The sequence below is a fragment of the Protopterus annectens genome, chromosome 8.part1 (genome assembly GCF_019279795.1).
Source record: "Protopterus annectens isolate FY-2018-M chromosome 8.part1, PAN1.0, whole genome shotgun sequence".
Lineage (NCBI taxonomy): Eukaryota > Metazoa > Chordata > Ceratodontiformes > Protopteridae > Protopterus > Protopterus annectens.
The window spans coordinates 340,515,831-340,542,968 of NC_056742.1; the positions used below are offsets into that span (position 1 = coordinate 340,515,831).

At 44.9% G+C, this 27,138-nt stretch overlaps 1 protein-coding gene across 1 annotated transcript in view; it reads right to left on the reverse strand.

Moving 5' to 3' along the window:
* Window positions 1–12,603: 12,603 nt before the first annotated feature.
* The window catches only part of LOC122810126 (telomere repeats-binding bouquet formation protein 1-like), a 793,411-nt gene continuing 778,876 nt past the window's right edge, over window positions 12,604–27,138 (reverse strand). Inside the window, exon 6 of the mRNA XM_044081600.1 lies at window positions 12,604–12,779. Within this exon, the coding sequence (XP_043937535.1) occupies window positions 12,604–12,779 (176 nt within the window). The remainder of the gene's footprint in view (window positions 12,780–27,138) is intronic.

The window sequence follows — 27,138 nt, forward strand, 5'->3', positions numbered from 1 at the left end:
GGGGGACTGTGGGGAACCCTCCGACTCATCTAAGTCGGTATCAGATGTAGTAGACTCAGGGGAGTCTGTGTGTTTCCTCTTACACGTCCTCTTCCGAGGGGGTTCCCCTGCAGGATCAGGAGAAACCTCGGAAGAGGAGGAAATTCCCAGTGGGGAAACCTGGGGCGATGGATCCCTGGGCCTGAGAGCAAGAGGCTGGCAAGAGGCATCTGCAGGCACTGATGAGGGAGGAGCTAGAGGGATAGACCATTGACCAGGCTCAGAGGCCAGGACACTCCTCATCACCTCAAAGGCTCCTCTCCCCGGGAGACCTGAACACACCCACTCCGAAGAAACAGGAATGGTCGGCTCCAAGGAGAGAGAAGGCTCCGAGGCCGATGTCGGCACCGAGCTTACCAAAGCCGAAGCCCCGAGAGGGAGAGCGGGGTCGGACAAGGGTCCGATGCCACTAGCCCCCTCGGAGCCGACAGTGGAAACCCGACGACTGGATCCCTCCAAGGAAGGTCTCAAGGAGGAGATCGGAGCCGAAGACGATGGAGCCGAAGGATTATCGGCTCCGGCATCGAAACAGTCGCTGTCCCAAGAAGCTCCGGCTCCGAACTCTGGTGTGGAGTCGGAGGAGGAAGCTCAAGAATCGGGGCTATAGCCGAAGTCTGTTGAGACGGGCTATGGAGCATTTGGGCCAGTGCCTGAGACTTCAACAGCCTGCTTACCACCCTCTCCAAATCGTGGTCAGACAGCCTGGAAGATCTCGAAGATCGGCTCCGATGGCTCCGCTCCGACAAAAGAGGAGATCCCGGAGCCGAATGGATACTCATAATAGAGGGGGACCGAGATCTCTTACGGGTCGAAGCCATCGGAGCCGAAGTCCCTAGAACTCCAGATGGAGCTGAGGATTTCTCGGCTCCGATGCTGGATACAGTGTCGGCTCCAGCCGGAGCCGACAAGGCCACAGTAGTCAGGGTATCGGAGCCGGCCGGCACCGAACCCACTACTCGAATAGAAGAAGTATCAACTCCAGCCGGAGCCGATATCGGCTCCGACGGAGCCGGAGCCACCGGAGGAGGCTTGGACACTGTAGCCTGAACCTTCGGTGGCTTAAGAGGTTTTCCTGACCCTGACTTAGGAGGAGAACCTTCAGGTTTAAGTAAACCTCGGAGGATTAATTTGTTCCTCCTTTCCTGCAGGACTCTCTGGCTAAAAGCATGACACAACACACAGGAGTCCGCAAAGGCCCCAGGCAATAAACACAAGAAGTGTGACCGTCTGTCAGAGACATTTTCTGACAGCACTGGTCACACTTCTTGAAGCCTGAGACCTTGCCTTCTTTTGACATGCTAGAAGGGAAAAACACAAACAGTCCCAACAAACACACCAATTAATCCCTTACACAAGCACACAGGAAGGGAATAACCAAAAGGGAACTAGGCCTGACTAAAGAACTTTAGACTAAAAGTTATAAAAAGTTTGAAAGGAAGGGAATAGGGTGGGCTGTAACTAAGTACAGACTAAACTAACACTAACAGGGAAAAACCCCTAACTACACTTTTTCTTATTTCACTAAGAAAAAACTTACCTCAGCTGGCAAAGGAGACCTCTTTCGCTAAGCGGCAAACGAGATCTGAGGTAGTTCCGCCTTGCATCATGGGATATAGGGTTGCCTCGAGCTGGTAAAAGGAGTTCTCGAGCTAAAGCAAGTGCCGAGTCGGAGCCGAGGATCGGCTCCGAACCCATCCAGCAAGAATGAAGGCAAGATTGACAACTTAACATTCAAGAGCATTGTAGGAAGCATTAAAAGCATCCTCTAAAGCTGGTGGAATGGGAGAAATGGGTGCACTATGTGGGGCTTTTTGTTTTAATAAATCATAGTATTGGCCCAATTCAGGGAGAACATCACATCCACCTGTTCCCATGAAAACATATCCTTTAGTCTACAGACAGTCTCAAAAAAAGGAGAATGTTTTCATATCTACAGTTTCAGGCTCACCATCTAAAGGGCCAGAGTCTTGTGCTATAGAATCCTCAACTGATATAACCCTGTCTCTGCCCACATCAAAATCATCTGAAAGAACATCCTCATCACAGGTAGTCAAGGAATAAGGTAGAGAAGGAGCAACTTGAAACTCAGTACTGCCAGTTTGCAAGAAACCCATGGCTAAGGTAAGAACACAGTTCTTACATACAGAAGCCATCTCTCTGTTATCTGAATGATTAATATTCTGTTTCTTTTTCCTAGGAACATCCTTGGAGAAAAAATGGGAAAGGAAAGGCATGTTATCCTGAGTAAGAGATCTCTTTCCCCAGCCACCCCAAGAAGACCCACCCATGAGCGAATATAGGTAAATATATCTAAAATATTCCTAAACCATAAAATAAGAGCAGGAGGGCTTCCTAAAGGGGTCTTTTCTGTCTGACAGGAAGCCTCTGGCCAACTGCTGTTTCTGAGAAGGCTTAGAGCTGCATCTGCACGAGGTGACAAGAAAGCACTGAAGATCTGTACTCACTCTGTCTGTTTACATAGCTCCCTCCAAAAGGGGCTTAGCCTATAAACAGCCACAGTGATAGTGTGAGCGGGTATGAAAGATTTTGGAAGACGACCGGTTGCTGTATCCTTGGCAGGATACAATCCACAGGCCACTGAAGAAGTGAGAATGATGAACACTGTGAGAAATGTCTGTCTCTGCTTCAATCTTTGAATTATTATTTAATTAATTTTTGACACTCAACCCTTCACCTTCCACCCAACTGCTATCTCTGTAAAAGAAATTAGAAAGAATAAGAAAATAGTCTCTTATTCAGTTTGTCCTGCATATCACCCACTTTATCCTCAGGAACAGGGTTAGGGTAGTAAGAAGCCTGTTTACAGTATGAGCAGTAGGAGAAATAGCTGCTGGATTTGATCTAACATGAGAAAAGAGGCATGTATTAGTTTGAGAGACTTTATACTATTTATCTGCCTTTCTGGTACTGGTGGCCGGGAATCAAGAGCATTGTAGGCAGCATTAAAAGCATCCACTAAAGCTGGTAGAATGGGAGGAATGGGTGCACTATGTGGGGCTTTTTGTTTTAATAAATCATAGTATCTGCCCAATTCAGGGAGAACATCACATCCACCTGTTCCCATGAAAACATATCCTTTAGTCTACAGACAGTCTCAAAAAAGGAGAATTTTTCATATCTACAGTTTCATGCTCACCATCTAAAGGGCCAGAGTCTTGGGCTATAGAATTCTCAAGTGATATAACCTTGTCTCTGCCCACATCAAAATCATCTGAAAGAACATCCTCATCACAGGTAGTCAAGGAATAAGGTAGAGAAGGAGCCACTTGAAACTCAGTATTGCCAGTTTGTAAGAAACACATGGCTAAGGTAAGAACAAAATTCTTACACACAGAAGTCATCTCTTTGTTATCAGAATTATTAGTTTTCGGTTTCTTTTTCCTAGGAACATCCTTGGAGAAAAAATGGGAAAGGGAAGGCATGTTATCCTGAGTAAGAGCTCTATTTCCCCAGTCACCCCAAGAAGACCCACCCATGAGAGAACGTAGGTAAATATATGTACAATAGTCCTAAACCATAAAATAAGAGCAGGAGGGCTCCCTAAAGGAGTCTTTTCTGTCTGACAGGAAGCCTCTGGCCAACTGCTGTTTTTGAGAAGGCTCAGAGCTACATCTGCACGAGATGACAAGAAAGCACTGAAGATCTGCACTCACTCTGTCTGCTTACATAGCTCCCTCCAAAAGGGGCTTAGCCTATAAGCAGCCACAGTGATAGTGTGAGCGGGTATGAAAGATTTTGGAAGACGACCGGTTGCTGTATCCTTGGCAGGATACAATCCACAGGCCACTGAGGAAGTGAGAATGATAAACACTGTGGGAAATGTCTGTCTCTGCTTCAATCTTTGAATTATTATTTAATTATTTTTTGACACTCAACCCTTCACTTTCCAGCCGACTGCTATCTCTGTAAAAGAAATTGTAATTTTCACCAATGTGGACGGCCTGCAGATTTTGTATATGTAGCTACCCTTCCCCTTGCATATTTCCTGGAAACAGCACAGCACAGAAGGTGGGTAAGCAATGGATATACCACAGACACAAGTAAGGCTGTCCAGTTGTAAATGGAAGCCTTCAGTCATGTTCCCATTTCCAAGAGAAGTACGTCGATAGCATGTGTACTCCAACAGCACGCCCTCTTCTCACTCTGCTGACAAAGGGAAGTTTTTATCACTCCCCTCCCTTCTAGACTGGCTAACAAGTGTTCAGGCTGCTTTCTGAAGTTGGTCTGTCAATAAAGCAGGTTAACATCCTGCTCCTGTGACATCAGGCAGATTTACCTTCAGATTCTTACCTGACAGCTGCTTCACTTTTCCCTATGCAAATAGTCTTCAAAAGCTTCAATTGAACTACTACTTCTAGTTGTGTTGAGCTTTTTCCAAACTTTGTAGTCCACTAAAGTGTGCCCTTCTACACAACTTCAACACTAGGAGTGGAAACACTTACGCAGGGCCTTCTATAAGATACATGTTAGGTATAGGCTGCAGGACAGTCATACCTCTCAACTGTCCAGAGTTTTGCAGAATGTCCGGATTTTTGCCTTACATTTTTGGTCTGTTCCTCTTAAAATTTGTGGTTTTCTGGCAAATCGCTGAGGATTATAGTCACTGATTAATGGCATACATTTGCATTCCAGATTTCATATCCTTCAGAAAATGCATGCAAACACAAATCCTGTTATTCTAACAACTTTCTAAGTTTCTAAGAGCAATATTTTAAAATTTGTCCTTATTTTTGTGCCTTTGTCCTCCCATTATTTTAGGCACTGTCCAGATTTCATGAGCTAAGAGGTGAGAAGTATGAGGAGAGCCAAAAATGCTTCATAAAAATTTTGAAAAAAACGGTTTTAAAATTACAAACTAATGAATGTGAATGAAAGGAACTTAAATAGCTCTAATGAAGGAACAAATCTAAATAATGAAAAAACCTTCAGAAGCAACCTCACAATTTTTTTGTGTAAGAATCTATTGAAAATTAAACTCACCATTGTAACAAGAACTTTAAAAATAAAAGACTTTGTCAGCTTTTGAACAGAGTGGTGTGAGACTGAAATTAGTGGAGCACATCTTTAGCCACTGCATGCTCAAGGAATGGCATGGATATTGCAGAAAAATCCTGTATCAGTAGGAAATAAGGAAAATAAGAATGCCAATGCTTTTATTTACTGATTTTATTTATTATTCACATCTGATTACTGGGAAAGTCCAACTGGGTAGAAGCCCATTTTCAGGGGAGGCCTGGGGAGATATGCTCCAAATTATTACAAAACATTTTAAAAACAATATGTTTACAATCTTCAAAAATAAAACAAAAAACATATGCAATTTAAATAATTATAACAAATTTGAAATAACATAAAAACATTGGTTAAGAAGCGATACAAGGTTTATGGCAATCATTTAATATTTAGAGAAATTTTAGACAGATGGAAGAGAGATTAAAGGTAAATTAGTGTAATACAAATAGGAACTGCAATATGAAGTGAAGGAAAAACAGGCTTATGGTATATTTAGAGAGAAAATCAGAGAACAGAATTAGAAAGTAGTAAGGAAGCAAGTGAAGAAGGGAGAGAAAGGAGGTATAAGGAATGAAAAAAAAGAAGTTATGTCTTACCATAACATTTCGTCTGTGTTGTTGATGTTCGTTCATTCATTACTGATGGGTTATCGGTTCCATCCTCGGAACCGAGCCGGCCAATATCAAGCTCATGTCAACCAAAAACTCTCGAGCCAAGGTCCTACCCAGAATGCTCTGCTCCCTGTGACCTCAGATTGAGTTTTCAAGTTGATAGATAAAAGTAAAGGTCATAACAGACCTACAAGAAAGGAGTACATGAGATCAACCAAGAACCTCTGGAAGGGGGACGGAGGGTGGGAAGTAATGAATATACGAAGATCAACAACACAGATGGAATGTTATGGTAAGACATAATGTTGTTAATCTTCGTTCATTCCTTACTGATGGAGCAGGGTCCCCAGCTACCTGTATTCTTGGGTGGCCCTCATGGAAGGACATTCCTGAGTACCATGGAGTCAAAGGAAGCTCTACCTCTGGAGGCCAAGTCCAATTTGTAATGAAGAATAAAGGTATGAGGTTTGGCCCAAGTTGCAGCTGAGCAAATATCATCGAGGGAAGCCTTAGCATGGAAAGCTGCTGAAGTTGCCATAGATCTTGTAGAATGTGCTTTGACTCTATGAGGCAAGGTGAGATTGTTTTTGTTGTAGATAAAGGTGATACAATTTCTTAACCATGAAGCCAATGTAACGTTTGACACAGGATGACCCCATCTAGGTCCAGAAAAAGCCAGAAACTGTTGGTCTGATTTACAAGTAGATTTTGTTCTGTCCAGATAAAATCATATTTGCCTATGAACATCCAAATAGTGCAGGCAATACTCTCCCTTGTTAGAATAGTTAGGAAAGAAGACTGGAAGGTCAATAGACTGGTTGATAGATCGCTCTGACACCACTTTTGGTAAAAAGGTTGAATTAGTTTTCAGTGATACCTTATCCTTATGGAAGATAAGATAGGGAGGTTTGATGCATAAGGCCTGAAGTTCCGACAATCGCCTGGCCGATGTGATTGCAACCAAAAACAAAGTTTTCCAGGAGAGATATTTTACATCACATGAAGATGCAGGTTCAAAGGGTGGAGCTGTTAGAGCTTGCAGAACCAAAGCCAAATCCCAAGGTTGTATGGGTTCTCTAAAGGGAGGTTTTAGGTGGATAACCCCTTTCAAGAAAGTCTTACAGAGTCCGTGACATAAGTGAAGAATCTTGAAAACCAATATAAAAATCTGAGATGGCAGCTAAATGTACACGGAAAGTAAAGGCAGACATCCCAGAGTGGAAAAGATGTGATAAGTAATCCAATACCACCGAGACCGGGGCTGATAAGGGGTCTTATTGTTTATTTGCTGCCCATAGAGAGAACCTTTTCCATTTGTTAAGATAGATTAGTCTGGTGGCTGATTTATGAGATGCAATAAGAATATTGCGCAGAGGGGATGAAAGGTTTTCATGCCTGGCAATCATTGGAAGTGGAAAAACCAAGCTGTCAGTTTCAGGGTTGTTAGATTGGGGTGAATCAGACCCTGCGGATGGGAGATCAACATTGGGGATGGATTGAGGATCCACAGTTGATCTAGCAGGTGAGGCTAGGGGAAGGGAAACCAAACTTGTCGAGCCAATATGGAGCAATGAGGATCACTTTGGTCTTCAACTGTCATGCTTTCTTTAGAAATTGGGAGATGAGGGGGAGAGGAGGATAGGCATAAAGAAGACCCGAGGGCCAAACGTGGACTAGAGTGTCCCTTGGTGACTGTCCCCGAGGGGGATCAGGGCAAAGTAGTTGCTGCAGTTGTAGCTGGCTGGGGAGGCAAAAAGGTTGCAGCAAGGCTGGCCCCAGCGGTTGAATATTTTTGCTGCTATCAGAAGATTGAGGGGGCACTCATGAGGCTGTAGAATGCACCTGCTCAATTTGTCCGCTATCACGTTGGAGCTCCCGGGAATGTGCATTGCAGTCAGAAAGTGGTTGTAAGCTATCGCCCATTGCCATATTCTCAAGGCCTCTCAGCATAACGGATAAGATCTGGTGCCCCCTTGTTTGTTGATGCACCAGACCACTGACATGTTGTCTGATCGGATTGCAATAGTCCCTGACAGAAGGATGGAGTGAAATGCTTGCAACTCTAGAAGCACTGCCCTCAGTTCCAGGACATTGATATGCAAAAGGGCCTCTGTCTCTGACCAGGTGTCTTGGACCGAGTTTCCCTGACATAGCCCCCCCCCCCCAATCAGGGAGGCGTCCGTGGTCACCGTGGCTATTGGTTGATGGGGGCTGAAAGGGCAAGACCATTGTTGGGGATTTTGAGAAGTCTACCAGAGTAAATCTTACTTGCATCTCTTAGTTACACTTATTTGAAAAGACAAAGGATGTTATAGAGGGTACCACTGAGTGAGAAGAAGCCATTGAAGGTGTCTCATGTGGAATCTGGCTGGAGGAACAATGGTACTCGAAGCTGCCATTGACCCCAATAGTTGAAGTACAGATCCAGCTGGGGATTTGTGGGGATAGCAGCAGTTGAACTTGTTGTCTTATTCTCTGAAGTCTGTGTTCTGGAAGGGATGCTGTGCAATTTCTCGTGTCCAACAGTACCCCTATAAATTCCAAAGACTGAGCTGGGGTCATGTTGGATTTCTCCCAGTTTATAGTCATTCCCAGGCTTTGAGCTTTTAAGAGAGTATATTGCAGGGCTTCTTCCAGAAGATGCTTGGTGGGGGAGGTGAGGAGCCAGTTGTCTTGATATGGAAATGCCTGCAATCCTTGAAGTCACTAGTGAGCGATAACCACTGCCATGCATTTTGTGAACACTCTGGGGGCTGTAAAGAGACCAAAGGGCAGGGCTCGAAACTGGTAATGACTGGCTCCTATATGAAAGCGGAGGTATCTTCTTGAGCATTTGTTCATTTTTATGTGGTAATACGCATCTTGAAGATCTACAGAGCACATCCAATCGTCCACTTCCAGAAGAGGAAGGATAGACTGAACCGTGACCATCTGGAATTTCTCTGTTTTTTACAAATTTGTTTAGTGTACTTAGATCCAGAATTGGTCTCCAGTCCCCTGTCTTTTTTGGCACTAAAAAGAACCTCGAGTAAAATCCGGATCCTATCTGGTCTGGGGGGACTGTCTGGATGACTCCTTTTTGTAGCAGCTTTTGGATTTCGTGTGCTGCTGTTTTCCTTTGACTGGGTGGAATGTCGGGTAATACTCTTGATGAGACTGGGCAAAGATGGAAGGGGTTGTGATAACCTCTGGATATAATTTGTTGTACCCAAGAGTCGGTTGTTATCTTTTGCTAGGCAGCGGGGTACAAGGAGAAATGACCCCCAACCGCTTCCAGAGGTGAGCAGTCGGGCAACACTTCAGGAGCGCTGATAGGGTTGGCCAGAGAAATTATGTCTGGAACCACGGTTTTGCAGACCTCCTCTGCCCTAAAAGGGGCATCTTCCATTGAAGTTTCCCCCTCTGCCTCTAGGGGAGAACTCAGCACATGCATCCCGGAAAGAGCCCTGTGATTTCTTGTGCCAGATCTTTCCTCTCCTCTGATTTCTGGAGTAGAATCACTGAGGAGTGGAGTGTCTGACACCAATGGCAGACAGGGTCTTGCCATCTTGTTCGCACCATGCCAGCGTATCCTTGACTTTAGGGCCACACAAAGAAGTGGCCTCTATGGGGGCATTCATGAAGGAAGCCTTAAAGAAGTCTGCAAAGTCACAAAGGCGGATCCAAGCATGTCGTCTGGCGACTATACCTGCGCCTGCCGCTCTAGCTCTCCCTTCCGTTGTGTGAGAAATAAGACACATGGAAGAGTTGGAAATGGAGTCTAGGGTGGCTATCTGAGAAGCCACATTATCACGGACTTCATCAGAAACAGCTCCTGCCAAGGTTTCAGAGAGCTGGTTGATAAGATCTCGCTGAAGCCTGGTATAATGTGCCAAATAATTCAAAGACCTTATGCCGAAGGTTGATGAAGCAAACACATGCTTCCCTAATCTGTCAATCGCCCGGGACTCCTTGTTGAGCGGATGGACAGTTTGGCTCTCTTCTGCCAAATCCTTCTTAGTAGCAGCTGCCACCACCATAGCATCTACTGGAAGACCTTGTGACCAGTGGGGGTGCTCAGCTGGGGATGATATTATTTTATCTGGCCTCTTAGGTATCACTTCCATGGTATCAGGAGCCTTCTATACGTGCTGCATGATGAGCTGGAGGCTGCAGGCCAAGAGGTAGGGGGCCAGGCACAAAAAGCATGCAGGAATACGGATTCCTCCGCGGAAGGATTAGAGGGCTTCCCGACACCCCTCTGTCAAAGGATCTCAAGGATGTCACCAAAGGACACCTATTCAGAGGGTGACTGTGGGAACCCTTCCCCGCCATCAAAATCCATATTTTCAGTCAATGAATCCTCAGTGGAGTCCATGTACTTCCTCTTACATGATGCTTTGCGGGGTGCTTCCTCAGTGGGAGGTTCTGGGGAGGACTGCAAAGCGGGGGTCTCCTGAGGAGGAGAGACCTAAGGCTGTTGTGCCCGGTGTTTGGGAGTTGAAGCTTGTGGCAGTTGTGGCACAGAGGGGGGAGAGGACTCCAACAAATGAGCTTTTCCAGCGGAGGCAAGCGCCCTCTGCATGACCTGGAAGGCTGGCCCACACAAGGAGGGATGGAAGCTCGGAACCGAGCATGACAACCTTGAAACCAGGGTCACACCCCGCCCCGATGAGCCCGCCTCCAGACCAGGAGTCACAAGAGGACCATGAAACGTAAGAGAGAGAGCATCCCTGGAAGATGCCATAGAAAAAATCGGCATGGAGCCAGGAATGCCCTCCCCAATGGCACAGCCACTGGCCTGTGAAGAACCCAATGCCCAGTACACAGAAGGCCACAAGGATGACTCTGGTTCCAAAGTGAGATCCACTATTGGAGTTGGAGGGAGGGAAACTGCTGTCGGAGTAATAGGCTTTGAGACTTGAGTGGAAGTCAAAGGAGGAGTATACGTTGGGGTTTGAGGAGATATACATTCACCTGAATGAGGGAACGTGGACTTCGACGGTTGAGAGAGACCTCTGGCCACAAGCAACTGGTCAACAAGCCGCAACACATCCTGTTCAGAAAGACTCTTGGTTGACCTCATGGAGAAAGCTGATGGTGATTCTGGCCTTTCTAGGAAAGGACTATACTGACTGCTAGCAAAAGGATCCAGTGAAGGAGAATATTTGGTCCTTGCTAATTCAATAGGTGCAGAGCTCAGAGCCGAGGAAGTCTGCACCAAAGAAAAAGGGTGGAAAAAGTCTGCACCGAAGATGTCAGTGCCACAGTAGTTGAAGGTGTCTGCACTGTAAAGGCAAAAGTCTGCCCCGAAGGGTACAGTGCCGTAGTGGAAAATGTCTGCACTGGCAATAAGGACGGTGCCTAGAAGGACTGCACTGAAGCACATGTTGGTGCCGAAAAAGTCTGCGCCATGGAATACAGAAGAGTCATACTTGGAGCCGAAGGTGACTGTACCAACAGTGCCGAAGGGGACTGAACCTGTATTGATGGTGCCATTAGGGGTTGCGACAGAACTGTCGGAACCATAGTTGTCTACACCGGGAACTCTGGTATCAATAAAGGAGACATGGCTGTAGTCAAAATCATTTGGTGCGGTGCCGAGCCTGGAGCCGACAGGGTCACAGGTGGCAGCACCGGAGTAGTAATCAATTTCATCTTCTTGTGAGTCGACTCCATACGATATCCAGAGGGAGAAGAAGGGAGTGACTTTGATGAAGAAGAGGAAGAACGCCTCTTGCGGGGCTTAACAGGAGGGGGTGTGCCCTCCGACCCAGAAATAGCCTCAGAGAAAGGAGACTTGAGGAGACCTTTGAAAATTAACTTATTCTTCCTCTTGTTGAGAGTCCTGGTTGAGAAGATTTTACAAATTCCACATGGAGGATCTACAGTCAAGTGGGAGACATTAAGACAGTAGACACATAAGTCACGGACATAGGGAAGCAGTAACTTACGGCCGCAATCCTTGCACTACTTGAAACCAATGGAACATTTCTTATCTGACATAACTGTTGTGGAGAAGAAGCACAGCAGCAAAAGGAAGAATAACGGCTACTCAAGAAAAGGGTAAAAAGAGAAAAGAAAGGATTACCAATGATAGTAATGGAGAATTACCACAAGTTAAGAAAAGAGGGTAATAAAGGGAAAAGACTAAAGGGAGAGAGTCTAAAGTATGCGATAGGGTAGGAAAATATTAGAAAAGGCTTTTGAGAAAAATTTAGAGTAATAACAATATATAAACTGTCAAAAAATTCTACAATTAGCTGAGAGAGTGGCTTGACATGGCTGTTTGGCAATGCGGCAAAAGAGATCTGAGGTAACAGGGAACAGAGCATTCTGGGTAGGACCTTGGCTTGAGAGTTTTTGGCTGATGTGAGCTTGATATTTGCCGGCTTGGTTACGAGGACAGAACCAATAACCCATCAGTAAGGAATGAATGAAGATTAACAAAATCAGATGGTACTTGTTCACATTTAGGGATATAGGTTATCCTGGTTTTGAGCATAAACAGAACCAAATTTTAGCTAGGAATTCTTTGTTAATTATCACAATACTTTCTTTCAAAGTAAGATTTGCAGATTCTGAGGCATAGCATATTCCCATCCTTTACCTATGGAGCATATCCCGGTGCAGGATTAAGGGGGATGGAGCATACAAATGAAGCACAGGAGCTGAAATAAATAGTACTAGATATGAGAAGGTACCCAAGTTACCTTTATCTGCCTTTCCCTGTTGAACCTTCACTGGTTGCCGCTGTAGAGGACTGTTAAAAGTAAAACTATGGTTTTAACGTGGTTTATAAAAATAAAATACTTTCAGTCAGCATATTTGGATTCAGAACTGCTGTTAGATCTTCTTTAATTGGAAGTAATTTTTACTCCTGTCACTGATGAAAAAACGAATAATGATATTTTATTCAAAAATACATCAGCTTTTATACTTAACTTTTATAAGACACAGACCCCTCCTTGTTGCCAGTTATTGATTCCTTTATTTCACTTTTGTATCTATCTTCGGCCTTCAGCATCACTTTGTGTCTATCACACTGGTAGGGACAGCTGTGGAGGATCTTGCTGAAATTTCTGCTGTTCATCTCCAAGCTTACTGCTACACAGCCTGATAAAAAGAAAGCATTACATCACACTAACTTTGAAGTACAGTCTTGGGAGTACTCATTGCAACAACAGATATTCCACAGGTGATCCTGCAAAGTTCACTGCATTTAGAACTGAAGTCTTTTTAGTTCCTTCTCCTGATATTTTTGGTGTCCATATCCATGGAGACTGCTTCTACCCCACTGTCAACTCCCCCACAAAGAAAGGAAGAATGGTTAAGCTACTTTTCCAGTGCACTTATCATTAAGCTTCATACATATCAGTAATTACTACACACATTCTGTGTACTGCAAATGGCTCCATTATTTATAAAGTATACACAGGTTTAAAACACATGTATTAAGGTAAGTAGGAATAGCACAGTGGTGCAGTGAGTAGCAATGTCACCTTATAACAAGAGGTTAGCATGTGTGGTTATCAACTGTGGTGCCTTTTTTGAAGAGTCTGTCATGTCCACCTTGTGTTTACATGAGTTTTCTCCTGGTACTCTGTTTTCCTCCCACAGACATGCACTAGGTGGATTGGTGGCTCTAAATTGTGTGTTTTTGTGGTGTGAGTAATACAGAAGAAAGGCCTGACAATCTCTACCTGCCTAGTAAACTCTGGATGGCAGCAACTGTCCACAGGGTCAATACAGGCATTAGATGTGACTCACACCTAGTTGATTCATAACTTTCAACATGCAGAAATTGAAAATGGGAACCAACGACACCTGACAAGTGGGAAAATCCAGATAAAAATCTGGACATCTAAGTAGCTTAAAATTAGAATACCAAACAGAACATAACTCTTCCCATTTCCAGTAGGAATGTGAGACACTTTTCAGAAACTTGTTTAATAAACACAAAGTGACAAAAATGATGAAAAAATATAATCACATTATTAAAGAAACAGTTTACTGGTGCAACTTGGATGTGGTGAAGGGGATTCAGAAAATTGTGAGGAGGAAATCAAAATTGAAAATAGGGATATACCTCCAAAAATAGGGATATCAAGTGCAAGGGTACATCAGGCCTGAAAATAAATAGGAACTTTTCTCCAAAAGAGAAACAGTTGAGGTTTGAGATGACTGCATTAGTTACAACACAATAATTCAGTATGTTGCCTAGTTCAGTAGTCTTTTGGAAGTAGAACTACTGATTTAGATCACTAAACAATATCATAATTCTATTTTACTGAGGGAACACAGTTGTTGCCAAAAGACTGTCAAAGCAATATTTTTTACTAGTGTATACTTCAGACAATGCATTTGTGACTTAGTAAGCAAATACTACAAAAACTGTATCAGTGGTACATACATCTTGTTCTTCCACTACACACTTTTCCCAGGGACATTACTTTGTTTATACTATACATTATTTTCACTTTCTGACACTGCATTGTTTAAAACGTCAACACACATTAATCCTCATTTGCAAATCTTCATCTTACACTCATCTGGAAAAAAAATATCACTGATCTGAGGGGTAACTTAATGGGACAAACTGCTTCCAGAAAGTGAAGATGTGAAGGCAGTCTCAGATTATACTATTGCTGGAAAACAATGGACTGACCAGACAAATACAGAATCAGTAAACCAGGAAAGGGCAAGATAGAGAAGATGGAAACAAGCAGGATGGAAAAGGTTGTTGAAATATTAGCTGGAAATTCTGGCTAGTAATGCGGCTTAGAAAGCTGTACCATTTGTAGGAGGCTGAACTCTCTGTAAGTCTGATTCAAGAGGCTGAGGAAAATACCAGACACAGTGGGAGGAGTGAAGAGTAACCATGGCAGAATCCTAGTGGAACTGCTAAAGGGAAGCTGCAAAGGGCTGCGAGAAACTAAAGTTATTTACAAAGTAAACAGGAAACATGCAAGCAGAGACTGGATATATTATAAGCAAGCAATAGCAGGAAGGGAAGAACATAAAGGACAAAGCCACCAAACAAACTCAGGAAGAATAAGGGAAGTTCAGAACTAGCACTGGAAAGTCAAAACACCCAGACACTATTAACAGGGGTGAGTAGAGTTGGAAGAAGGGAAATAAGAAGTTATGTACCTATCATAACGTTCCATGTTAGTTGTCTTCTCTCGCCTTCTTTCTTGCTTGATGGGTTCGGAGCCGATCCTCGGCTCCGACTCGGCACTTGCTAAGCTCGAGAGTCACTTTTACCAGCTCGAGGCAGCCCCATATCCCATGATGCAAGGCGGTAAGTACCCAGATCTCATTTGATGACAAAGGGCAATAGCACCAAGCATAAATACTTCCCAAAGGAAGAAAGAAAGCCTACAGGATGAAAGAAGGGCCAGTTCTGAATGGTCTTCAGCATAACAATCTCTTGTAGAAAGGTCTGTCCAGGCCTGGGGGAAGGAGGGAGGGTCGCAAGAAAGAAGGCGAGAGAAGACAACTAACATGGAACGTTATGGTAGGTACATAACTTCTTAATGTTAAGTTGTCAATCTCGCCTTCATTCTTGCTTGATGGGACCGCGTCCCTAGCACCTCTATCCTGGGTGGCTCAACGGAACAGACTCTTGAGGACTGTAGAGCCAAAACTGGCTCTGTCCCTGGAGGCCAAGTCCAATTTGTAATGGGAAACAAAAGTATGAGGAGTGGCCCAAGTGGCGCTGCACAAATAGTGTCTAAAGGAAGTCTAGCTTGAAAGGCTGTAGACGTAGCTAAGCTCCTAGTTGAATGTGCTTTAGGTTTTGAGCACAGCTGTTTTCCCTGAGCAGATAAATTTCAGAGATGACAGAAGAAAGCCATCTAGATAAAGTCACTTTAGAGACAGGAAGGCCTTTCCTGTTATCCGCATAGGAAACAAAGAGTTGATCGGATTTCCTAAATTGTTTAGTTCTGTCCAAATAATATCTGAGTTGGCGGTGGACATCAAGATAATGTAATTTTGTTCCGATCTGTTTGAATAGTTTGGAAAAATACAGGAGATCAATGGATTGATTCAAATTAGCCTTTGAGGCGACCTTAGGCAAAAAGGTCGGATTAGTTCTCAATGATACTCTGTCCTTGTGAAAGACCAAATAGGGGGGTCGAACCAAAAGAGCATGAAGTTCAGACACCCTCCTGGCCGATGTAATAGCTACTAGGAATAATGTTTTCCAAGAAAGAAATTTTAGGGAGCAAGAAACAGCTGGCTCGAAGGGGAAGAATCAAGGATGTCAGCACTAAATTTAGATCCCATTGAGGAGGAGGATTCCTGATTGGAGGCTTTAGCAGGAAAATTCCTTTCAAGAAGGCTTTACAAAGCCTATGGGACATGATATTGTGATCTGCGATCCCGACATGAAAGTTCGAGATAGCAGCTAGTTGAACTCTAACTGTGGAAGAAGAGGAGCCTGCATGAAAAATCTCCGCTAAGAAGTCCAAAACTGCCTGAACTGGGGCAGCGAAGGGATCGATATTCTTGGCTTTAGCCCAATAAGAGAAACGTTTCCATTTGCTTGTATAAATCCTCCTGGTAGAGGATTTTAAAGAAGCTACTATGATGTCTCTAACAGGGTTAGAGATCAAAGGAAGCCTGGCTAAGGAAGGAAGTGGAGCAACCATGCTGAGAGGTTGAGAGAAGGGATAGACCGGTGCAGCTGACCGGATTGGTGAACCAGAAGATCTGGCACTGGGTCCAGATGCCATGGCTGCACCAAAAGGTGACGATGGAGGAACGGAAACCAAATTTGTCGAGGCCAATAAGGAGCAATGAGAATAATTTTGGCTCTCAAAACGGTAGCTTTCTGGATAACCTGAGGGATTAGAGGAAAGGAGGAAAAGCATAAAGAAGTCCCTGGGGCCAATCCTGGGTCAGAGCATCTCTGGGGGGATGGCCTGACAGAGGGAAGAGAGAGAAGAAGTCTGGGCATTTGCTGTTTTGGGGAGTAGCAAAAAGATCGCAACATGGGCAACCCCATTCCAGAAAAATCTCCTCCACTATAGATTGCTTGAGAGACCACTCGTGAGGCATGAGAATAGCTCTGCTCAATCTGTCCGCTAAAATGTTGGTTTTCCCAGGGATGTGCGTTGCTACCAGAAACCGATGAGAGGAGATCGCCCATTGCCACAGTCTGAGCGCTTCTCGACACAAGGGGTAGGACTTGGTTCCGCCCTGTTTGTTGATATACCAAACTACAGACATGTTGTCTGTGTGGACTGCCATTGTCCCTACAGGAAGAGAGTCGTTGAGGGCTTGCAACGTTAAAAGCACTGCTCTCATCTCTAGGACATTTATGTGCAGGTGGTACTCGAACGGTTGCCACGTCCCATGAACCATCCTGTCCTGATAATGCCCCCCCCCCACCCGATCAGGGAGGCATCCGTGGTGACAGTGGCTACCGGGGATGGGGATAGAAAGTCTCTGCCTTGGTGAATCTGGGGAGAAGTGATCCACCAAGCAAGATGATTTTTGCAAATCTGTGTCACCAGGATGTGGTGACGCATTGGAAGTTGTTGGTAAGACCACTGAGTGAACAACATCCACTGAAGAAGGCGCATGTAGAAGCGAGCCAGGGGAAGAAGAGTAATGGCCGCAGCCATGAGACCTAATACTTTTAGAACCATTCTGGCCTGTACCTTCTTGTTGGCTAGAATGATCCTGACATGACTTTGAATGTCTGAAACTCTTTGGTCTGTAAGGGTAGCTGACATCCGAACAGTGTTTAAGTTTGCGCCTATGAAAGTAATAGACTGGCAGGGCAATAAGGATGACTTTTGAAGTTGATCGAGATGCCCAAATGAGAACAAAGATTTATTGTGTAATCCCTGGCTTGAACAAGCTGATGCCTGGTGGTGGCTGACAGGAGCCAGTCGTCGAGATACGGAAACACCTGGAATCCTTGACGTCTCAGGTGAGCCGTGACCACTGCCATGCATTTGGTGAACACCCTGGGGCTGTGGTGAGACCAAAGGGCAGGGCTCTGAACTGGAAATGACTGGACCCCAGCCGAAAGCGGAGAAATCTCCTGGAGCGTCTGTGAATTTTTATGTGATAGTACGCATCCTGAAGATCTATTGAGCACATCCAGTTGTCCTTCTGCAAGAAGGGTAGAATCGACTGAAGAGTGACCATTCGAATCTTGTCTTCCTCACAGACTTGTTGAGTCTGCTGAGATCCAATATTGGTCTCCAGTCTCCCGTCTTTTGGGGACCAAAAAGAACCTTGAGTAGATTCCGGCTCTGAATGGTCTGTTGTAACTGGCTGAATGGCTCTTTTTTGCAGTAGTTTTGAGACTTCCAACTCTGCAATTTCCCTTAGACCGGGTGGTACGTCTGGGAGGGAATTTGAGGGATAGAAAGGACTTTCCTCGAAAGGAATTATGTAACCCTCGGATATGATCGACTGTACCCATCTGTCTTGAGTGAGAGAATGCCAGGCTTCTGGGTACAGTGATAGTCTTCCCGACTGCCTCCAAGGAGGGACAGCCGGGCAACATCTCAGGGATGCTGAGAGGGCTTGTCAGAGAGAGACTCTCTGTTTCCCTGGTTTTGTGGACCCTCTGCCTCTAGAGTGGCGTCTGTTGTTGTTACCCCTCTGCCTCTAGGGGTAAACTGACCACGTGAATCGGCGTGACTCCTTGGGATTTGGAACCACATTTTGCCACCCTTCTGTCCTTTGGGATAAGGTCTAGAAGGGGTGGAAAACGGACTCCTGGCAGAAAGAGTTTTGCCGTCCTGCTCACACCTGGTCAACGTTTCCTTCACTTGAGGGCCAAACAAAGCTGACCCATCAAAGGGAGAGTTTGTGAAGGACGCCTTAAAGGGATCTGCAAAATTACATAGTCGCATCCAGGCTTGGCGTCTAAGAGCCACACCTGTACCTGCGGCCCTACTCGCTCCATCAGCAGCATATGATATAAGCCACATGGAGGAGTTTGCAATGGAGTTAAGGGTTCCTAGCTGCGAAGCAATTTTTTCCTGAGCCCCCGCAGCTGTAGGATCCTGCACAACTTCACCTAGCTCCTTAAGGATATCCCTTTGGAGTCTGGTGAAGTGACAAAGATAGTTCAGAAAACGCATAGCAAAGGTCGCTGAAGAAAACATCCGCTTACCATATCTATCCATGGTCCTAGAGTCCTTATTAGGAGGATGGACAGGTACGGAAGGATCTGCAAGTTCCTTCTTGGTGGCAGCCGCCACCACCATGGCATCAGCGGGGACACCTTTTGTAAGGAATTGCTTGTCCGACGGGGCAGTAATAAATTTAGAAGGCCTCCTAGGGACAGGCTCTACAGAGTCAGGAGCAGTCCATGCCTTTCGAGCAATAACCTGCATAAGGGGTCGAAGGCGGAGACACCCAGGAGGTGGAGGGCCGAGATCCAAACGCCTCCAGGTATACTGACTCATCCTCAGAGGGATTGTTGGTGGGCCAGTTTCCCTCTGTCTAAGGAGTTCTAGGATGTCTGAGAAGGAGACATCCTCAGAGGGGATCTTGGGGATCCCTCTGACTCATCTAAGTCAGTATCCAGTGATAGACTCGGGGAGTCTACGTGTTTCCTCTTACAAGTCCTCTTCCGCGGAGGATCACCCGACAAATCAGGAGAATCCTCAGAAGAGGGGGATATTCCCAGTGGGGAAACCTGAGGCGGAGGATCTCTGGGTCCTGGAGCAAGAGAAGTGGCAGAGATGTCAACAGGCACTATAGAGGGAGGAGCTAAGGGAACAGACTGCTGGCTGAGTCCAGTGGCCAGCACACTCTTCATCACCTCGAAGGCTCCCCTCCCAGGGAGGCCCGAGAGAACCCGCTCCGAAGAGCTAGGAACTCCAGGACCCACCGAAAGGGAAGGCTCCGAGGCAGATGTCGGAGCCGAGCTCACCAAGGCCGAGGCTCCAAGGGGAAGAGCGGGGTCGGACAAGGGTCCGATGCCACTCACCCCCTCGGAGGAGACCAGGGAAGCCCGGCCACCGAATCCCTCTAAGGAAGGTCTCGAAGAGGAGATCAGAGTAGAGGCTGAAGGAGCAGAAGGGGGTATCTGTCCCTCAGCCGTAGCAGAAACAATTCCCGAAGACTCCAACTCCAAACTCTGGGGTAGAGTCGAAGGAGGAACTGCAATGGGTGTGGACTAATAGTCGCCTGCTGAGACGGACTATGTAGCATTTGGGCCAGTGCCTGTGACTTTAGTAGTCAACTGACCACTCTCCAAATCATGGTCAGAAAGCCTGGATGACCTTGAAGATCGGCTCCGATGGCTCCGCTCCGAGAGGAGAGGCGGCCGAGCCGAAGTATCGGCTCCAAGGAAGGGACCTAGACCTCTTCCTCGAAGGAACCATCAGAGCCGATGAAACTACTGAAACTGTCGGAGCTGACAACTTATCTGCACCGACAGGTAGCTTCGATGTATCGGCTCCAGCCCGGGCCGATAACGCCATAAATGTAAGGGTGTCGGAGCCGATCGGAGCCGACACCAATGCCTGGGCCACATGGTGGTCGGAACCGATCGGAGCCGACACCGAGGTGGTCGAACCAGAGTCGGCACCGATAGCCATCGGTGCCGAAGGTTTAGGTAACAGAATCGGCTCCAGCCGAGCCGATCTCGACTCTGAATGAGTCGGAGCCGAGGCCACAGGCTTGGACACAGAAGCCTGGGCCTTGGAAGACTTAGAAGTCTTAGATGGGGCCGACTTAGCCGGAGAGCCCTCCGGCTTAAGAAGGCCCCTCAAAATCAATTTATTTCTTCTTTCCTGCAGGACTCTCTGGCTAAAAGAATGACATATAGCACAGGAGTCCTGCAGGTGAAGAGGCCCCAGACAGTACAGGCAAGAAGTGTGACCGTCTGTCAGAGACATCTTCTGACAGCACGAGTCACACTTCTTAAAGCCTGAGACCCTTTCTTTAGACATGGTGTAAAACACACACACACACACCAGTCCAAGAAATTAAATTAAATATACCAAAAGGTATCACTAACAGACACACACACACACCCTAACAGGGGGGGGATGGGATGGGTTTTAGTCTGACTAAAAGTTTTGAGGAGACAGGGAAATTTTCTGTCAGAAAGGAATTAAAACTAAGTTAAAACTAATAATTTAAGGGTTTTTTTGTAAAAAGGGGCTAAAATAGTAAAGTAATAATTCACTTACCAGGAGCTGGTAAAAGGAGGACCTCATCAGCGAAGCGGCAAACGAGATCTGGGTACTTACCGCCTTGCATCATGGGATATGGGGCTGCCTCGAGCTGGTAAAAGTGACTCTCGAGCTTAGCAAGTGCCGAGTCGGAGCCGAGGATCGGCTCCGAACCCATCAAGCAAGAATGAAGGCGAGATTGACAACTTAACATTGTGAATGAATTATTAGGATATTGTGTACATGAATCCTCACATTCAAGGAATGAAAAAAGAAAATTGTCAGGGTAGGCACTCAGAGAGGAATCTCACTGTGAAGATTGGGGAGAGATGGGTGAAGGCTGCTAGCCTAGTCAAATAGAATCTGATACATAATTCTATCATTTGTATAAATAAATGTAAAATACAGGCTTGTGTTTTTAAATGACAGAAAACACTGTAAAATGTGAACTTCAAGATTGTTGCAACATTGCCATCTGCTGTAAGGAAAATCAAGCCAAGCATTTCAAATGTTCTTTGAAGTTACAATTATCTAAAAAGTGGTGCCGAAGTGGCTAGCTGAACACATTATTTCTATTGTCTTAACTTAAGGAATTATTGTTAGAGTATACATGTGAAATGTCTTTTATTGTTGTAGTTTCCTGAGGAGGTCTGAGCTTGCTAAATAATGCAGTTTGTGGCCTGGGAACTCCAGACTAAGTGTCAAAATTATGTAATGTGAATACTGGGAAAACCTAAGTCTCAAAATAATGTAATCTGGGAGGGCCTAAGCAGAACTGTTTGTTAGTGTTTTAAAAGCTATTGTTCAGTGAGAGACAAAAAGCATTTTGTCTTGAACCATCAACCCCAGCACTGCTTATGCTCTTTATGTATATACGGAGGATTATAGCACTGTGTTTTCTCTTAAGATTAGCTAAAGATTAGAAAGTTAGATTAAGTGTTTTTCCTTGACATCAAACCTGTCCTACTATATTATTTTAAGTTTCTGTGTGATCTCTGAACTCTTAGATATCTCTGTGGTGTAGTAGTATTGTCTTGTGTTTTAATTATTTATTATTAAATATTTTAAATCCTTTACCTGTGGCTGGTCTGTGTAGAGAAGTAGGCACTAGAGTACATTGCATATTTATAGAGTTCATTGTAATAGGCCACTCTAATAAGCCTTAGACTGAATAGTCACATTACCAATTGGATAATAATATTGCATAGTAATAATTGGACACCTTTTCAAGGGCCTTTGGGTAGCTGAAAATTGTTAGCTGGTGGTGGCAGAAATTACTGCCATATAGTCTGGCTAAAGGGGCACAGCTGGATAGTCTGTGTCAGCCTTTCCCAGGAGTGTCTATGAAGTTGTATAAATACTTACCTCAAAGTGTGGGTGTGTTTCAGCTACCTGGGCAGGGACACGAAGCACTGGTTGGACAGAGAGGGTATGGGAGGTTATCTTGCCAGCTAGGCTGAGATCTGGACCCTATAACTGTGCCAGTGGAGAGTCTTATTGGGGACCTGGAGAGCAAGGGAGCAACCAGCCCCAGACTGACTGTGAGTAGTGTTCCCAGTCTTCAATTACCCTAATATAGACTGGGAACACTACTCAAGCCCAAACACCCTAGCCCAAAAGTTCCTGGAATTCATAAACTCAAATGCCATGGAACAACTAGTCACCATCCCCACAAGAGGAGATAACATACTTGATCTCATCATCACGAACATGGGAGCACAATGTTCAACACCGGAAGTATACCCCTCACTGGTGAGATCAGATCACAAACTAATCTCGCTGGAGGTCCTCATCCCACCCCCACCTGAAATAAAAAAGACCACAGTAAAGAACTTCTCAAAAGCCGACTTCACACTTCTAAAGACTAGTGTGGTCTCCTTTCAGGCCCCGAGCCATGGAAAACAATACTCAAGCCGCTGAATCACTTACAAACGCCTTCTACCAGCACCTGCAGGACTGCATGGATAAGACAATCCCAAGCAAAACAAAGACTCTTTGTACCAAAGGCAAGCGTCCAGTCTGGTGGACCCCAGCCATAAACAAACTCTACAACAAAAGGAGGAAGCTACTACAAGATAGAGCAAAATCCTTAAAAGGTAAGACACCCTTGATCACTATAAGTAAAAAACTAAGAGCTCTCATAAAACCATCCAAAGCAAATTTCGAGAGAAAAATAGCTAAAGACTCAAAAGACAATCATAAGGCCTTCTTTAGCTATGTTAGAAACCTAGGAGGAAACTCCCAGATATGCTCAGAACTAGTTCAAAATGATGTGAAGATTACTGATCCTACAGACATTGCCAACATACTGGCTGACAGGTTCAGTGCAAACTTCTCCCCCCCAAAAGGAGAGATATCTATACCAAATGAGTGCAGCCCCCAAACATCTCCAGCCCAAGTGAGAACTGCTCTCTCCAAAGCAAAAACACAGCATCCATGGGACCCGATGGTGTCCCGGCTGTGTGCTCCATGAACTCAATGAGGAATTAAACCCACAGCTAGGACAGCTGTTTAATCAAAGTCTTACCTCTGGATACGCCCAGGAGTGGCACTGCAACTGTGGTCCCACTTCACAAAGGCGGTGCCTCCACAGACCCTGGAAATTACCGCCCATTAGCTTGACAAGCCTTATCTGCAAAGCCATGGAGAGGATCATAATGGACCTCATAAATAAAGACATAGGGAATTTGCAGACTTTGGATCCAACCCAGTTTGGCTTTGTCAAAGGCAGATCATGCCTTTTAAACTTGGTTGACTTTTTGAAACAGTCACCAAAGCCATTGATGAGGGAAAGGCAGTCCATACAGCCTACCTCGATCTGGCTAAGGCCTTGATACAATACCCCACTCGGGTATCATTGAAAAACTCATCAGCTTAAATGTTAACCCATACATCACAAGATGGGTTGCAAACTGGCTGAGTGACAGAACCCACAGGGTCAGAGTTGCTGGCGCCATGTCAGACTCAAAGCCTGTCACAAGTGGTGTCCCACAGGGCTCAGTCCTGGGCCCACTCTTGTTTGGCATCTACTTTTCCGAAGTACAAGCAAACACAGGAGGGTTATGGCTGACAAAGTTTGCAGATGACTGCAAACTGGGCCATAGTAGAAAACACATCTGACACAGATATCCTTCAGAAGGGTCTCACAGAAACGGATAAATGGTGCCAGAGCCATGGCCTAAAGTTAAATGCCAAAAAATGCATAGTCATACCCTTTGGGAAAAACAAGGTTACCCTAGCTACCAAACAGGTGGCAATCCACTGAGCACAGAAGAAGTTATCAGGGACCTGGGGACCCAGGTTGATAGTAGTCTGTCATTCGACACCCATGTAGCTAAAGTAGTTAGAAGTCCTTCTACATTGCCCACCTTATCATGAAGGGATTCTCATCTAGATCAAGGGAGGTCATAGTCTCCCTTTACTCATCACTCATCAGACCAATGATTGAGTACAATGCCCCATTCGGAATGTATCTGACCCGACACTTGCAGCAGCTGGAGAGGCCACAAAAGTTCCTCACCAAAAGGATAAAGGGTCTCAAAAATCTGTCCTATGCTGCCCGACTGAAAGAACTCCAGCTCTATTCAGTCGCCTTACGCTTGCCCAGAGGTGACCTTTGCCTAACATAAAAGGCCATGTCAAACCCAGATTTGAAGAATATGCTTCACCTCAAAAATCTAGATCCATCAGAGCCACAAGGGCGGAGACTTAAACCTTGACACGGCTATTAATAGGACGTGCTGGAGGATAGATTCATCACCCAAAGACTCCTATGCTGTGGAACAAAATCCCGGTACATGTGAGGCAGAGCACCTCGCTGGCCTTGTTCAAGAGAAATCTTGACCAATGGATGGGAGATCGCAGATATACCCCAGGAATTACCTCAGTGTCACTGCTCGACAGAGGCACAGCAAAATAATGGGTATAGTTCCCCATACTAAAGGGGTGGCGTAAGCCACAAAACAATGGGCTAGGCTTATAAATGCCCTCGGGCAGATAGCCTAGTATGAACCTATGAACCTATGAACCTATCTCTGTGTGCACTTAATGGAAATTGTACTGTACTGTGTGTATTTGTTATCCTTTCCTCTTCTATGAGACGACCTCCCTGGTGTTAGTGGTGAGGACTGAGGCTCCTTGATTGCTGGGCCAGGGTACGGTCGTCACACTCACATTAAAAAATTAGCAAGGCTACGATGTAGATGAAAGAACAGGGAGGAAGATGTGTACTTCGGCATGCTGGGAGCTTCAGATATATATATTATATCAAATAGAAAAGGAAGGAAGCAAGTGAGTTTAGTCTTCATAGAGATAGCAATTTAAGCCCCACTGAAAGAGCCCACAACAAAAACAGGATTAACCTCATGTGCAAAAACAAAAAAAGATCAGACACCTTACACAATGAGGTGGCAGTGCACAAAACAGAGGAAATGAGAAAGTACCTCAGCAAGGTAGGCAGTTTATCACCTTTCTCAAATGATACTGCCACTGCCATAAAGAAAGTAGGGAAAGAAAAAACAAATAGTATTATAAAATTCAATGAGTAGAGCACAGACTGAATCTATCAACAAGATTACTTGTGTTATGGATCACATGCAGTGGATAGGTGTGAGGTTCTCAGTGCTGGTCTATGAGGAAAGAGAAGCACCATCACTGAAGGAGCAAAGTGATAAGAAAGAAATAAGTGGTAAGAAAGGTGGACAAGACAACAGAGATAAAAAAGGGAGGAGTAGGAACTCATGCTGAGAGTGATAACAAGCAAAGACAGAAGCCTGGATTAAAATGTCAATTTCAGGCTGTACTACTATATGCAAACAAAGACACTGTAAGAAAAATGAAGCACTGATAGTTCTGCATAAGCACTAGGATAAGATGATACTGGCATTTTAGATGGACATAAGGAAAAGGAACAGCAAAGGAGATGTGGGTTGCTCAGTGTATTCAAAATCTATCAAAAGCTTTCCCATCTTTATCAAAAGGAGAGGGATTTGCATTAACTATTTTTTTTTGTTGTTATTGCTGCAGTAGGATTTGACAGAGAAATAGCTGCAGGATCAGATCTGGGAGGGGAAAAAAGAAGTTACTTCTTACCATAACATTCCATCTGTGTTGTCGATCTTCACTAATCCATGACTGTGGGCTCGGTTCTGAGCTTTGGAACTGACTCTGCCATTTATGTCAGCTTGCACCTTTCAAACTCTCGAGCTAGGCTTTACCCATGATGCTCTTCTCAAGATTACCTCATATTGAGTTTGCCTAATACAGTAGCACAGATAGCAATCATAACAATAATAATAATAGTAATAAGAGAGCAGACATGTGCCCTTAATAAGAAGCCAGTCCTGGAAAAATTCGATCCACTAAGAGTCTCAGGCTGGAGGAAGGAAGGAGAGAATGTCAGGGATTAGTGAAGATAGACAATACAAATGGAACGTTATGGTAAAACATAACTTCTTTATCTGATGTTGTCAATCTTCACGTAATCCTTGACTGTGGGACAGAGTCCCCAGCTACCTGAATCTTGGGAGGTCTCACGGAAGAATATTCCTAAGCACCATCAAACCGAATAATGCTCATCCACTAGAGGCTTGACCCAATTTGTATGAGGAGAAGACCAAGTGGCGGCTGCACAAATGTCATCTAAACAAGCTCTGGCATGAAAAACTGTGTAAGCTGCCACTGCTCTAGTTGAATGTGCTTTTACTGGGTATGAAAGGTGAAGCCCTTTTGACTGGCAGATAAATGTAATATAATTTCTGAGCCATTTAGCCAAAGTAACCTTTATAAGTGGGTTACCTAAAGAAAGTGAGGAAAAAGCAACAAACAGTTGGTCAGATTTTCTGAAATCCTTTGTTCTGTGAAGATAAAATCGTAGCTGTCTGTGGATGTCTAATAAATGAAGGGAATACTCCCCTTTACTGGAGAAATTAGGGAAAAAGACTGGTCATTAAAGTGTCTGATTGATATTAGATTTTGAGACTACCTTTGGTAAAAAGGAAGGATTAGTCCTAAGGGAGACCCTGTCTTTGTGGGTTTACTATCATTTTGTCAAGTTCACTGTAGGCGAATTATCATTTCTACAAAACGTAAAAATGAAATTCACTACAGCGAATGACAAAAATCCCAAACTCGGAAGTGGTGAATGTTTAAATTCGACATAATTCGAACATTCACCACACTTCTGGGAACAGCACTACTGTGCGTTGCACAGTAAAGTACGTATTTGCAGGGGGCAAGTACCCCTGCACCCCCTGGTACTTAGATATACAACCTCTGGGATCGCACTACAGTGAGGGAAAGGGTACATTTCCCGA